Genomic DNA, 14,314 nt, shown 5'->3' on the forward strand with positions numbered 1-14,314 from the left:
GCTCTGTGCTTTCAGCACAGCTTGGGATTCTGTGTGTGTGTCTCTCTCTGACCCTTCCCCACTATGCATAAGCACACTCTCTCTCTCAAAATAAACTAAAAAAAAAAAAAAGTCATCCTAAATATAACCCACTTGGGATACTGAAAAAGTTCCATGGTTATCTCTCCACGTCCACATACATAGTTCCTTTTTAATGAATACATTTCATCCCAGTGTACCGTCTGTATCATATTTACCCATTATAAACTAAGCAGCAATAAACATCTTTGTGAACACATCTGAGCACCCTCATGTGAGGGGTATCCCCATGCATTGTTGATGCTTTCCTGTGCTTTCTCTCCACCATTTGCCACCCTGTCAATGCCAATTCCTCTTGAAGCCTTACTGTTCTCTGCCATCACTTCTTCAAGGCCATTTCATCATCTACGGCAGACTCCAAAATTGGTCTCCCCGCCTCCAGAGTGAAGTTCTGAAACCCCTTCCCTCTTTAAAACTTTTTCATGGCACCCAACACCCCTAGGACAGACACTAAACCCCCTTCCATAGTTTACAAAGCCACGTGGCCCTAGCTTAACTCTCCAGACTCTTTTGTTCCCAACTATGCTCCTTGCCCAAATCTCAAGTAGAAAAAGGGAAAAAAAAGGGGGGGGGGGGCGGGGTTCATCTAATAGGCTGTGTTCTCTTGCCTCCTGGCACTTGCAAAAGCTGTTCCCTCAGCCCAGAACACTTCTCTTCCATCAAGTGTTCATCCATATGTTCATCCTCAGGAAGCCTTCCCTGCCCTTCCCTAAACTGGGCTGGCAAGCACTCACCAGCAACTGGTTCTTCCTGCCCCTACATTCATCTTCCTATATCATGATGGCATTTCATGCCATTCTCCCCCACTGGGCAACAAGCCCCTGAGGGCAAGGGCAACGTGTTACTTAACCATCACAGTCTTGGTCCCTAGCACAAAAGGGCCTGAGTAAATGATTGGTTAAAGTAATGGCAAGAACAAAGTCAACTTGGGAATTTCCATGGTTGTACCAACCCTTTTGTGACTTGATAATGTTGCTCAGAATTAGTATGATAGACAATATTAACATTAATATATTTAAAAAGCTTTGTGTTCCTATTGAAGGTTAATTGGAACTTGAAACCTGAAAAATGCCAGTAGAAGAGTATGGTAGGTATGGGTGAACCTTATGTAGATCAGAGCACCTTTAAGATCCAGTGTGGTCCAACTGTCCAACTTGACAATAATGAACTTTAATCTTAGAGCATCATCGGTTAGATAGACTAGAATTGCAAACAGGGCTTCTCATAAGCCTTTTTTTTTATTTTTTTAACATTTATTCATTTTTGAGAGACAGAGACAGAGCATGAGTGGGGGAGGGGCAGAGAGAGGGAGACACAGAATCCAAAGCAGGCTCCAGGCTCTGAGCTATCAGCACCGAGCCCAACGCGGGGCTCAAACCCACGAAGAATGACATCATGACCTGAGCAGAAGATGGACACTAAATGAACTGAGCCACCTAGGTACCCCAAGCCTTTTCAAGTAATAAAGCCAAACACCTTATATTTAGGAAACTGTATACAAAACAGCAACAATCCCCACAAAATAAAAATTATATTAACGAAGAAGCACCTGTTTAAAGTTCAAGTTTCAACCAACAATAAGTGCTTTGTATTCTGATGGACAGCACATGAAGAGAGATTACTCCATGTTCAGTCTGACCAAGGACAGTTAACTAGCTGGTAAAGGACTGACTAGCTGCCACGCTCTCAGTCCTTTGCTCACTCCACAAGAGATCCTTTCCCAAAGTTTCTGAGTTTATTGTGGAGTATGAAAACCACTCAATCATGCTCTGCTTTTCACATGGCCCTGCTATATCTGAGGATGCTAGATCCAATACTCTTCCTTAAAGCCATGTGTCCTAGTAGCCCTATTTTATGTTCTTTTAAAAGTCTTTTTAGGAGCACCTGGGGGGCTCAGTTGGTTAAGTGTCCAACTTCGGCTCAGGTCAAGATCTCGCAGTTCATGGATTTGAGCTCATCATCGGCCTCTGTGCTGACAGTTCACAGTCTGGAGCCTGCTTCAGATTCTGTGTCTTCCTCTCTCTCTGCCCCTCCCCAACTCGTGCTTTCTCAAAAACAAACATTTTAAAAATTAAGAAAAAAAATTTAAAAATTAAAAAAATGTCTCTAATTCGAGTCAGACTGATTCAATTATATTTAAAAGATAAAAGTTTTAATCATAGGTTTAATTTTTTTTAATATTTGTTTATATTTGAGACAGAGTTTGAGCGGGGGGAGGATCAGAGAGAGCGAGAGAGAGAAAAGCAGAATACAAAGCAGGCTCCAGGTTCTGAGCTCTCAGCACAGAGCCCAACACGGGGCTCAAACCCAAAGGCTGTGAGATCACAACCTGAGCCAAAGCCAGATGCTTAACTGACTGAGCCACCCAGGCGCCCCTAAAAGGTAAAAGTTTTAAATTCAGCATCAGTGTCTATATGTGTTCCTGGTATTTCATGCCTATCTTGCCACTTCCTGGTTTGCTTCCTAATAATGAAGACAATAAAGTACATGCTGAGAGGTGTATGTTTCAGGGAAAAGTGGCAGCTTCTAAAATAAATTGTTAAAACAAACAGAAGCGTTTTAAGGTAACTTTTTCAATCAAATAAACTATTACCAGATTACAGACCTTTGTTAAACACTCCCACTAGTTTTCAGTTTCAAGCAAATTGCATAGGATACCAGCAATGATGGAAAAGAAAGGTTCAAATTTTAACTTGACTATGTATGTTACATATCTCTCCAGGGAAAGACTTCCTATATAGGTTGGTATTAAGCAAGGATCAATTTAATTGCCTACATGGACCAAGCAAGTAAAGTGATCAGAGAAGAGACAGAAGCAACACTTGAGTTCTCCTTTCAGGCCATCTCGCAAAGGGTCTGTAGGACAGAAAGCCCACACTCCACCTGCAAGGTAGCCTACACTCTGCTGCCAGTCTCAGTATTGGAAACAAGGGCCAACTATTACCAAATCTGCTTTTCCAAGAGAAGCTCCAAAACCAAAAGGTATGTGAAATTTTGGAATTTTAAATGGGGGCAACATTTGGTTTTTTTTGGGGGGGGGGGGATCATCCCTCTCATCCCCCCCCAAAAAGAAAATCCATGAGCAACTGTTTGTAATCTAATATTTTGATTCCAAACACAGATTTGGAATCAAAGTAATAACTCTTCATGTCTCTAGCTTATCAATGAACTTCTGAGCTTCACTGTCCTCAACTGAAAAATAGGGTCATAAACACAATAATGCTTATTATAAACACTTCAACCAGGTCACAATATAGTGTGAACAACTAAACGGAGTTTCCTACAGGTGAAGAGTGGATATTACCATCCGTAAATTATCTGCTGCAATCTTTAAAGCACCTAATTGAAGATCTCAGAAGATTTAGAGCCTTTCAAATTCTGATTACTGAATACTGAGATTTAAAGTCATTAGAAACCAAACAGAACCAGCAATAAAGAATGCTTAGCAATAGATATTTAACGAGCTAGAAGTGGCTCTTCTAATTAAGAGATCTAATAACTGTCACTAGTTAATAGCCACAGAAAGGCAATAAAGTACACATTTAGGGATGTATGTTTCAAGGAAAACAGCTTCTGAAGGGAAGCAGCTGCTAAATTCACGATTAAAACAAACCAAAAGGTTTTAAGGTAAGCTTTTCAAGTCAGATACACTTCCGTTGTCCGATGACAGACCCTTATCAAACACTTCCACTAATTTTCATACTGTTTTAAGTAAATTCCACAGAAAACCAACTACAATATTAGGAAGAGTCTATTAAAGAATTTCTTTATTAATACAAAACATACAAACTATTAAGTGCTAAGAAATTTAAATATCTAAGTCATAGCAAACAGGTGGCAATTCAACATCCAGGGTCGACAGAACGCTTGGAGACTGCAACAGATCTAGAAAACAGGAATTTCTTATTCAATATCTGCAAACCCTTAGGTCATCGTCCATCTCAACATAGACATTAGTTGTCAATTTTATCTTCTTATTTTCCCCTTTGCATATTGAATCCCTACCCCACCCCAGTTAGACATTGCACGCATGCATACATACACATACACTCTCACACCCACACACTGCTTTGAATGTGGCTAAGATCCCAGAATTAATCTTCATTAGGAAATGAATCTTAGACATGCCTGAAACTATTGTTTTTAAGGACCCACACAAGAGCCAACAATATCACTAACTTATAAAATGGAATACGCTATCCCATCAGAACAAATAGAAAACATACTGATGGTTTTTAATCACCAGTTTGAACCAAGGCCTCAAACCTTGGCCGTAAGGTTTTGTCATTCTATGCTACTGTGCTCAGGGGTCTTGGTTCTAGATTAGCTTTAGATATAACTTGGAATTCTCATTCCAAGCAAGTTTGTTATACTTCAAGTTATAACCTAAGAAGCCATAGGCTAAACTTAATCTTGTTTTCTGTATCTAAGACTGTCTACATTCCAGAATGACTTAATTTTGGCTGGGCATTTGAGACTGAAAACAGTACCAATTGAGAGTTTTCATTACTCTGAAACCCTATCCCTGAAGTTTGAAAGACAGAAATTACCTGTAGGTTAACCTTCCATACAACTCTGCCCCCCATGATAATGAAAGTATTATGACACAAGTAATTTGCAGCTCTTCTAGAAGGACACTTGTTCACTTACTAGACTCCCATGGTTGAGAGGGCATCTTCAGAGGTGAAGGGGGGCCCAGGTGTAACAGCTTTTCAAGTTCCCTCTCCTCATCAAGGATCATGAGAGGCACTCCATTCAAGGGGAGGTGTGCAATCTGGTGCTCTTCAGGCAGGTCAAAACTCTCAAAATCTGCCACAAAGACAAAGCACTTTATCAGAGCAGTGGTTCTCAGAGTGGTCAGTGGACCCCTGGGGATCTGAGACCCTTTCAGTGGGTCCGTGAGGTCAAAATATGTTGTTAATAACATTAACACATTCTTCCACTGTGCTGACATTTGCAATGATGGTACAAATGCAGTAATGGATGGAATTGCTTGCTGTGCCTTAGCACAAATCAAGGCAGCGGCAATAAACTGTATTTTGTAGTCCTTATATTCCTCAATACCACTGGCTTGCAGTAAAAAATGCCAGCTTCACATATCACTTTACCACATGCAGTAAAAAGTATTAATTTTGTCAGCTCTCGACCCTTAAGAACATGTCTTTTTAGTATTCTGTATGATGAAATGAGAAGTACTCCATAAAGCACTTCTGCTGCATACTCAAGTACCACAGTGAGCTCAAAGAAAAAAGATTTGTGCCATTATTTGGTTTTCAAGCTAAACTAGAGGCTTTTATCCTGAAACACTGTTTAGTTGAAATAACAATGGAAAGACAAACTGTAGTTGCTTAGACTTGGGTATTTGTAGCACATTTCCTTAGAGGAATAAAGAAGTCCATCACCTCAAGGAAAACAGTATCTGTTGCCAACGACAAAATACACAATTTCAAGGAAAAAAAAAAAAAAACACTAGAATTTTGAAAAACTTATCTGTAATCATTAGCTTGACAACTTCCTAATATTACACGTTTCCAATGAGATCAGTGGTGACATTAATGAGTGCATATTTGACATTGCATAATGAAACACTTCAACATTTGGATGATCTACATTTCCCCGTGAATCATCATTTCTACATGATCAATGCATGATTAAATGTATCTTTTATTTTTGCATTTAAATGCAGAACAGCCCAATGGATTTTATTTTCGGAGTACGAAATGTTCACTGACAGGGTTTCAGATTACACATTTCAACCATACATTCAGAAATTGCCACTTGTTAGGTGTTAGTGTTATAGGAAAGAACTCTCCACACTTATCTAAAAAGACTATTAAAATGCTCCTCCCTGTCCTAACTACATATCTTCAGGAAGCCAAATTTTTTTCCATGTACTTCAACCAAAACAAGAGATGCAATGGATTGAATGCAGACTTACAATACAAGTGTTTTATGTTAAGCTAAATTAACCAAGTTTTCAAAAATATAAAACCAAAAAAATATATATGTATACACACACACACACATATACATATATATAAAACCATGTCGTTCTTCTAGATGTTTTAGAGATGTTTAAAAAAAAAGTTACATAATGGGGTTTTTTTTTGAGGGTTTGTTTTTTTTTAATCAGTGTTAATTCCCAATACAGGATATTTAAACAACACACAAAAGGTCTTTGGGGTCTTCACTAACTTTTAAGAGTGGTCACAGACGTAAAAAAAAAAAAAAAAAAAAAAAAATCAAGAACCATTGTGTTAAGTAACACTCTTTATAATCCAAGTGTCTTACTTCTTAGAATTATTTCAAAAAGATTTTTCTTAGGGCACCTGGCTAGCTCAGTTGGTAGAGCATGCAATTCTTGATCTCAGGGTCATGAGTACGACCCCTATGTTGGGCATGGAGATCAAAAAAATTAAAAATTTTAAAGTAATTTTGAAAGAGGGGAGAGAGAGAGAGAAAGCACACACGAGTGAGGGAGGGCCAGAGGGAGAGGGAGGGACAGAATCCCAAGCCAATTCCATGCTGGACTGACCATGGAGGCTCAATCCCAGGACAGACCATGAGATCATAACCCAAGGCAAAAATCAAGAGTCAGATGCTTAACCAACTGAGCCACCCAGGTGCCCCTAAAAAATTTTAATTAAAAAAATACAATAGATTTTTGACAGTAACTAAACTAGAATTTAAATATTGAGTCTTTCCTTTTTTCAAGGGGGTTAGCATTTCCTCAAAAGAACAAAGATGGGGGAGAACCATTATTTTCTCTAGTCTGAAACTTCTCTAAAGCCTAAATACTAGGAATTACCCTACTCTTTCCAAGACTGCTAAAACCCAGAAGTTAAAAAGGAACTGCGGGATGGTGACTACTTAATCTGAAACCAATGAATTATAAAGGAAACCATAAACAGACAAAAGACTCCAGAAGAAAAAGTCTGCAACCTAATAAAGCTAATCTCCTTTATCCACAAAAGCTGCTGAAAAAGTCATTATCAAAGGAAAACAAAGATACAAACAGGAAGTTAAAAAAAAAAACTATAGAAGGCCAATGATCAAATATGCTCACTACATGGACATGCACCCCAATTTAAAACCATAAGATACCCACTGCCTTTTTGATAAGGTTAAGAGTTTTTAAACATTTGCCCGTTAGAGACTGTAGGGGAAGCAGGCATCCTCATCCACTGCAGGTGGGTTCAATAATTTATGCTATTTTGGGGGGCAACTTAGTAGCTCTTTCCTCAAACACAGCATATTGTAGTCATCCTTCTTGATCAATATGTATAAATCTACCTCACCATTTTCCTTAATGGCTGAATTGTTATCATTAGCATGGAAGCACTACATTGTTTTTAAAAATTTTTTTTTCCACGTTTTTATTTATTTTTGGGACAGAGAGAGACAGAGCATGAACGGGCGAGGGGCAGAGAGAGAGGGAGACACAGAATCGGAAACAGGCTCCAGGCTCTGAGCCATCAGCCCAGAGCCTGACGCGGGGCTCGAACTCACGGAACGCGAGATCGTGACCTGGCTGAAGTCGGACGCTTAACCGACTGCGCCACCCAGGCGCCCCTGGAAGCACTACATTGTATCAAAACTTAATCACCTCCCCTTTGAGATGACTCAGCAATCCTTCAAGTCCACTCTCCAGCTATCCTCACAAACTCACAGTACAATTTCGAGGACACTAACTGCAGAATTGTATTATATAAAAGCCAGGGACAAGCTGGATGTGTACAGGATGACTAAATGCCTTTGGATGAAAGGCCGAAAGTTCCAGTTCAGAAATGCAGAAGGCTCTGTGTGACCTTCCCGAGTTTCAACCGTATTGTTCTTCTCTCTGCCTTCATTTCCCAGAACCCCTCCAGTCCTCGGCTCTACCTCAGTATCTCTGCACACACTTCTGTGCTGTGTTCGTGCCCTGCCCCTCCCCTTCTTCACCTGGCTATCCCCAGATAGCCTTTAAAACTCAACTTCTGTCACTTCCTAAAAGAAACCTTCCCCACTCTTCCAGGTGAGGTTCAGTTCCCCCTAAGGGACCAGTTTTTCTCCTTGCTCACTTACAGTGAGAGGATTCGTTTGGGGTTTCCCTCCCAATCACGGGCTCCCTCAGGGTGGGACCTGTCTTTGTTAACCACTGCACCCAAAGCCTGGATACAGTAGCCTCTCCTCAAATGGGAAAAGCTTGAAAAGGTGGTTCTGTAACAGAAAATACTTGATTCACATAGCAGGTTGAAGGAGTAGAAACACGTTTTCACAGACTATGTGGATTTTTTCAGACATTGTTCAACTCGACATAAAACCCACTTTCAAAAACCCTTGCCAGGAATAATGTCCACTTTACACTTGTTCACTATTAGTGAACACATCTTATCTCCCTTATGTGGGAAGTTTTTGAGGTCGGGAACAATGTTCTCCACACCTTCGCACCAATTCCCCTTCAGACCTCAGAGGTTCCTTACAAAGAAATCCACCACCAAATACATTTGTGCAAAGACCAGATTCAGAGAGTCTTATTACAATTTGGGGTCAGAGGTCTATTCATATCAAATTAGAGCTGAACAGGATTCTAAGAGAAACTCAAGACTAAAGCATTTTTGTAATACAAAAAAAAAAAAATATATATTACCTAAAGGATTGAAGGGAATGAATTTTTCTATTTCAGGATAGGAGTCATCCAAGGCTGGAACAGTGCTTTTTGCTTTGACAGTCTTCTCAGTTACCTAAAACCACCCAAGAAAATATGAATGAGAGTGGAAACCTTGTCAATAGATTAGTACAAGAGATCATAAGTCTTCCAGACATGTGACTGCTTCACCACTTTTACACGGACTTCTAAGCAACTGTAATCCTTAGTTCTCATTAATTACATACAAATACAATCCAGCAAGCAATTCTAGTAGCACGGCTAAAGAGTTTAGTCTGTTATTTAAGTATCAGCAACTCTCAGCCTAAGTTACCAAGAATACAGAGTTAATTCAGAGCTAATCAACTCAATCACTCAACCTGACACAGAAAATGGGCAGGAGTCACCCAAATAGAAACTAATCCTAGAAGCCATTTTTGGCTTTTGGAAGTGTGCTTTCCATTTGTGTTTCCATCAGTGTCACCTGATTTATTTGCTTAGTTAATATTAAGTTGAAATACACACTGAGTAAGAGCCAACAAAAGACAGTCAAGGACTTTGGTAGCCTGGATAATTCTCTAGCCTAAATTGGGCAGGTAGGCAGTCTACAATAGGCCAAAGCAGAAACCTATGTATTATTGATTTAATCTTACATCATATGTGTATACTAAATATTTTCTTTAATTTATTTAGAGAGAGACGGGGGGAAGGAGGGGTAGAGAGAACCACACTGCCAGCGTAGAGCCCGATGAGGGGCTTGAACCCAAGAAGCCCCGAGATCATGACTGGAGCCAAAACCAAGAGTCAGATGCTTAACCGACTGAGCCACCCAGGCACCCCTAGAGGAAATCTCTAAAGTAGGGTTTCCCACACTTCAGTGCTACGTCACATTCTCATTATTTTTGTCATAGCCTTGCAATACTTGAATTTAACATTTCTTACTCAACTTAGTTTTTAAAAAAGACATCTTGGCGGCGCCTGGGTGGCTCAGTCGGTTAAGCATCATCTGACTCTTGATTTCGGCTCAGGTCATGATCTCATGGTTCGTGGGTGCAAGCCCCACATCAGGCTGTCTTGGCAGCACAGAGCCTGCTTGGGATTCTCTGTTTCCCTCTCTCTATGTGCCGCTCCCCTTCTCTCTCTCTCAAAAATAAACATTTAAAAAAAATAAAAATAAAAAACATATCTTGTCCTAAATCACATTACAAGTTTTATTTTGATCTAAATTATTAGTGTTCCTCCTAATATACATTAAGACAATTATTCAAATAAAGTGTTAATCTACATGCTGAAGTCATCTTTCACAGCAAAGTCTTCTTAGTCTGGGATGCACTGACCTGCTACTCATGCACACACACAAAGGTCAACATGTTTGCAAAGTAGAGTACCTGGTGCTCACTCTAGGAGACTGGGAGGAGGGTGGCAGCACATGAGCTATTATATTAGCTATGTGACCTCTTGCAAAGTACCCTCCCTCTCAGTACTTTCTGTATCTGTAAGTAGATACCACCAACCAATCTGCTTCAACGCTAGTTAAGAGCAGGTGAGGCAACAACATTCACCAGCTGCTTGTGAGACTTCTAATCTTGAGGCACAGAGGAAGTCCACAAAGAGAACAGGATTCCCTCCTGCTAATCGGTGTTTGGTAGCCTATATTTCCTTCTACTCACAAGAAAGGTAGGGTGCCTATAGTCATTTTAAGAGCCAAAAGTTCTAAAGTGTTTAGACAACCAGTTTGCAGCCAACACTTACCTTTTTGGCAGAGAAGTTTGGCTGCTTCTGTTTGAGAGGTCCATTGTTCTTTACTGAATTTTCGGTGGCTCTGTTGACAGTTCCCAAAGCCTTTCTGGTAACTTTAGGCAAGGTTGCTTGAGCATCAAACATTTTGCCTACACGTGGTGTTGAAACCTGAGATCTCCCATCTAAAGTTTTGACTGCTGAAGAAAAAGTCTTACCATAAGATTATTCAGGCAGTAAAACCTGCCCAACTTGAAGACTGATTGTGTGTATAAACTTGGCCTAATTCTCATCCCCAGACTCAATCCCAATTTTTTTTTTTTAATTTTTTTTTCCAACGTTTATTTATTTTTGGGACAGAGAGAGACAGAGCATGAACGGGGGAGGGGCAGAGAGAGAGGGAGACACAGAATCGGAAACGGGCTCCAGGCTCTGAGCCATCAGCCCAGAGCCCGACGCGGGGCTCGAACTCACGGTCCGCGAGATCGTGACCTGGCTGAAGTCGGACGCTTAACCGACTGCGCCACCCAGGCGCCCCTCAATCCCAATTTTTGACAGTGGCTTGGCCATATGCCTAACAGTACTTCAGTTTTGTACGCTCTTAAATAATCGCTTAAGATACTTAAGATACTCTTTCATGTAAAGAGTTAAAAATAAATAAAAGAAACCCAACATAAGCAAATCGCAATAGGAGCATTCCCCAATACTTGATGCCTCCCCTCTGCTCCCGACTCCAAGCCACGCCCACAATTGATTCCGGTGACTCCGGACTCAACAGTGACTCCGACTGCAGCCCGTTTACTTACGAGGCTTAGACCGCAGCTTCTGCCCGTCCTTGGGAGCCACACGGGTGCCCGGTTCTCCATTTTCCTTATCAACAAAGATCAGGGTAGCCATTATGGATCAGCTGCGGGTGCGAAATATATATTAGACCCTGGGGGTTAGGAAGATGAGAGAAGCGATGATGTAGGTAGCAAAAACCAAACTTTCTACCCTGGGCACGCCACTCAAAAACTAGAACTAAGGAGACAGCGAAGCCCGTTCTTCAGGCAACAGGCATTTAATCCAGCTCTTAACTCCTGAAGCCTGGGTCAGAGGCTCTAAGTTCCAGAAGAGTCGGCGGTTTAGGGCTGGCACAGGTCCTAGTACTCATCAGAATCGAACTGCCGAAGGCTGCGTCCGCGGTCCCAGTCCGCGGCTCAACCTAGCTCGGCGCTAGTGACGATCCCGGGAAGCCCCAGGTCCTCCCACCTCCAGCTCCCAGCCCACCTCCTTCCTCGCGCGCCCCGCGCGCCCAACACTCACGACCACTCGGTTCGCCCACGTAAGAGCCAACAGCCAAACTCTTCCAAGACAGCCTGCCGCGGTCGCGCCAGACCCGGCGTTTAAACCACAACTCACGCCCCTATTGGTTCATCCGCCCAGGAGGCGGAACCGTGGGTGGGGCTCCAGGAAGAACCAATGGGAGGAATCTAAGCTCCTAGCTCACCGCCTGGAAAGCTTTTTCCGGGAAGTTAGCAGCTTGCTTCCTGGGAAGAAAAAAAATCAAACCTGCTGACACCTTTAGTTGTAGGTGTTTTTAACATGCTCCTCACAGAGATAGAAAGGGAGTGAATATGGTCTTCTATTCCAATAAGTAAATGATTATCATGATATCAAGATACAGAGATTTGGGTTTTTTTCCCTGAGACTCTAGGACAGCCAGGAAGTTCTTAAATGATTGTGAGGTTCAAAAAGTCAAGGCAAAGTGGCAACAGAAGTATTTTCCTAAAGTCTTCAATTAACTATTTGTCCAAAGAGTAAATTGACCAGATCAAATAAAAAAGAAGAGGCAGTACTAGAGGAAAGGCATTGCAGTCATTAGAAAAATAACTGAGATGGGGCGCCTGGGTGGCGGAGTCGGTTAAGCGTCCGACTTCAGCCAGGTCACGATCTCGCGGTCCGTGAGTTCGAGTCCCGCGTCAGGCTCTGGGCTGATGGCTCGGAGCCTGGAGCCTGTTTCTGATTCTGTGTCTCCCTCTCTCTCTGCCCCTCCCCCGTTCATGCTCTGTCTCTTTCTGTCCCAAAAATAAATAAACGTTGAAAAAAAAATTTAAAAAAAAAAAAGAAAAATAACTGAGGAACTATGGATACATACAGTTGTATTTCAACAGATGTATGAAAAAAGAAAAAAACAAACATATAGTCGAGTGGGAAAACAACTTATTCCCTCTAAGGAACACCAGAAGAGCAGAATTAAAAATTAAGAAGCAGTGTAAATACAGATAAATCAAACAGCAATGTTTGTGTCATTCCTTTAGGTTTGTAATTAAGAATTGGGGCGCCTGGGTGGCGCAGTCGGTTAAGCGTCCGACTTCAGCCAGGTCACGATCTCGCGCTCCGTGAGTTCGAGCCCCGCGTCAGGCTCTGGGCTGATGGCTCGGAGCCTGGAGCCTGTTTCCGATTCTGTGTCTCCCTCTCTCTCTGCCCCTCCCCCGTTCATGCTCTGTCTCTTTCTGTCCCAAAAATGAATAAACGTTGAAAAAAAAAATTAAAAAAAAAAAAAGAATAGACTGATTATTCCCTAATTGCAGAATAACCCTTAACATTTCAGGCTAGGATGCCGCGTCAGGAATCTGGCTCATGAACAAAATGATGATCCTCATGAATACATAATTTAGGTTTCCTTTCAAATTCTATTTTTAATAGGATTATTTTAAACTTCTGACATCTCAACAATACAGGCATCAAAGCTGCCTAGAAGGGCCTGGTGGGAGAGGGCAGAAAGATGAGAAAAAGATCTGGGGAATAATAAAAATACAGAAAAGGAATTCTAATTTCCAAGTTAAGGAGAGAAATTATGCTTGGAAAAATTAATGACCTTTTCCTATTTCTATAGTAAATGGAAACAGATTGAACAAATACAAGGTAAAGGAATAAATTCAAAAGACCAAAGTTGACCAGTGTCATCCAATCCCTACTCCCCACAGGTCACCAGATACATTCTAACTTGGAGGTAAGTTGGGAGAGAGCAGTTGAGCCTACATTATTTCACAAAAGGTTTCACACTACACCTGACATAGATGCAGTTCTCAATATATGTCAGTTCATTGGCCCTTTTTCCCTAGCATTTCAGGACCAGAATTGAAGGATTAATTCGTTCAATAAATATTTATTGAATGTTAACTAAATGCTAGACACTGAGCTAGGCATCAAGGAAAAAAGATCCTAACTCAAGAAGGTAAAGAGGACAAAAAACATTTATACCTTTATTGCCCCTTCCCTGTCCTTTTTCTTTGATTCCTACTCCTCCCCTTATTTTCACCCTGCATCTCCTCCTAAATGTTTCAGCTCCATATTACATCATCAGCACACAAAAGTGTTCATTTCGAAACCAATCTGTACAGTACTAAAGCTTCAAAGTGGGGATTCTCTATCTCCTTAGGTCTTTGGGTGCAAGATATTTATCTCCCCAGGGTCAGTCTTCCCCTACAACAGGAAGCATGGTCTCCAAAGTTCATGCAGTAAATGTAAAATGCTATAAACCACTCTCTGTGTGATCACTGCTTTCTCACCAGTGATGCCCCAGACTCCCTACTATTATTGGAATTACCCAATTAGTAAATCACCCTCACCTTATAACAGCACCTAGATCCTAATCAATCCCAGTTAATTCTAATTGAGATTTACAAACAGCAACCCATCTAGTACTGACCCTTGCTTCCCTACAACCCTCCTCAAAATCCTCCAGGAGGAACCCAAACCTTACAAAATACTCTTCCTTCTTGTCCAGCATATTTTATGATTCCTCTAGGAGATATGCTTCCTGGATTGGGCCTGTTTGGTTTTTTTTTGTTTTTGTTTTTTGGGGTTTTTTTTTTAAGATTTCATTTT

At 41.2% G+C, this 14,314-nt stretch overlaps 1 protein-coding gene across 5 annotated transcripts; it reads right to left on the minus strand.

Moving 5' to 3' along the window:
- Nucleotides 1-3,828: 3,828 nt before the first annotated feature.
- On the minus strand, nucleotides 3,829-11,832 carry PTTG1 (PTTG1 regulator of sister chromatid separation, securin). 5 transcript variants are annotated; one of them, XM_030328123.1, is made up of 6 exons: nucleotides 11,747-11,832; nucleotides 11,248-11,348; nucleotides 10,457-10,638; nucleotides 8,708-8,801; nucleotides 4,729-4,887; nucleotides 3,829-3,963 (listed from the first exon to the last, which is right to left on the minus strand). In XM_030328123.1, the coding sequence occupies exons 2-6, from the start codon at nucleotides 11,336-11,338 to the stop codon at nucleotides 3,887-3,889; spliced, it is 603 nt and encodes a 200-aa protein (XP_030183983.1). In that variant the 5' UTR covers nucleotides 11,339-11,348; nucleotides 11,747-11,832; the 3' UTR covers nucleotides 3,829-3,886. The 5 variants fall into 5 exon arrangements, with proteins under 5 accessions (XP_030183983.1, XP_030183959.1, XP_030183968.1 ...); XM_030328099.1 differs by having other exon boundaries at nucleotides 10,457-10,641; XM_030328108.1 differs by having other exon boundaries at nucleotides 10,457-10,641; nucleotides 11,248-11,375; nucleotides 11,747-11,824.
- Nucleotides 11,833-14,314: the final 2,482 nt, after the last annotated feature.

Source organism: Lynx canadensis, chromosome A1 (assembly GCF_007474595.2).
Source record: "Lynx canadensis isolate LIC74 chromosome A1, mLynCan4.pri.v2, whole genome shotgun sequence".
Taxonomy (NCBI): Eukaryota; Metazoa; Chordata; class Mammalia; order Carnivora; family Felidae; genus Lynx; species Lynx canadensis.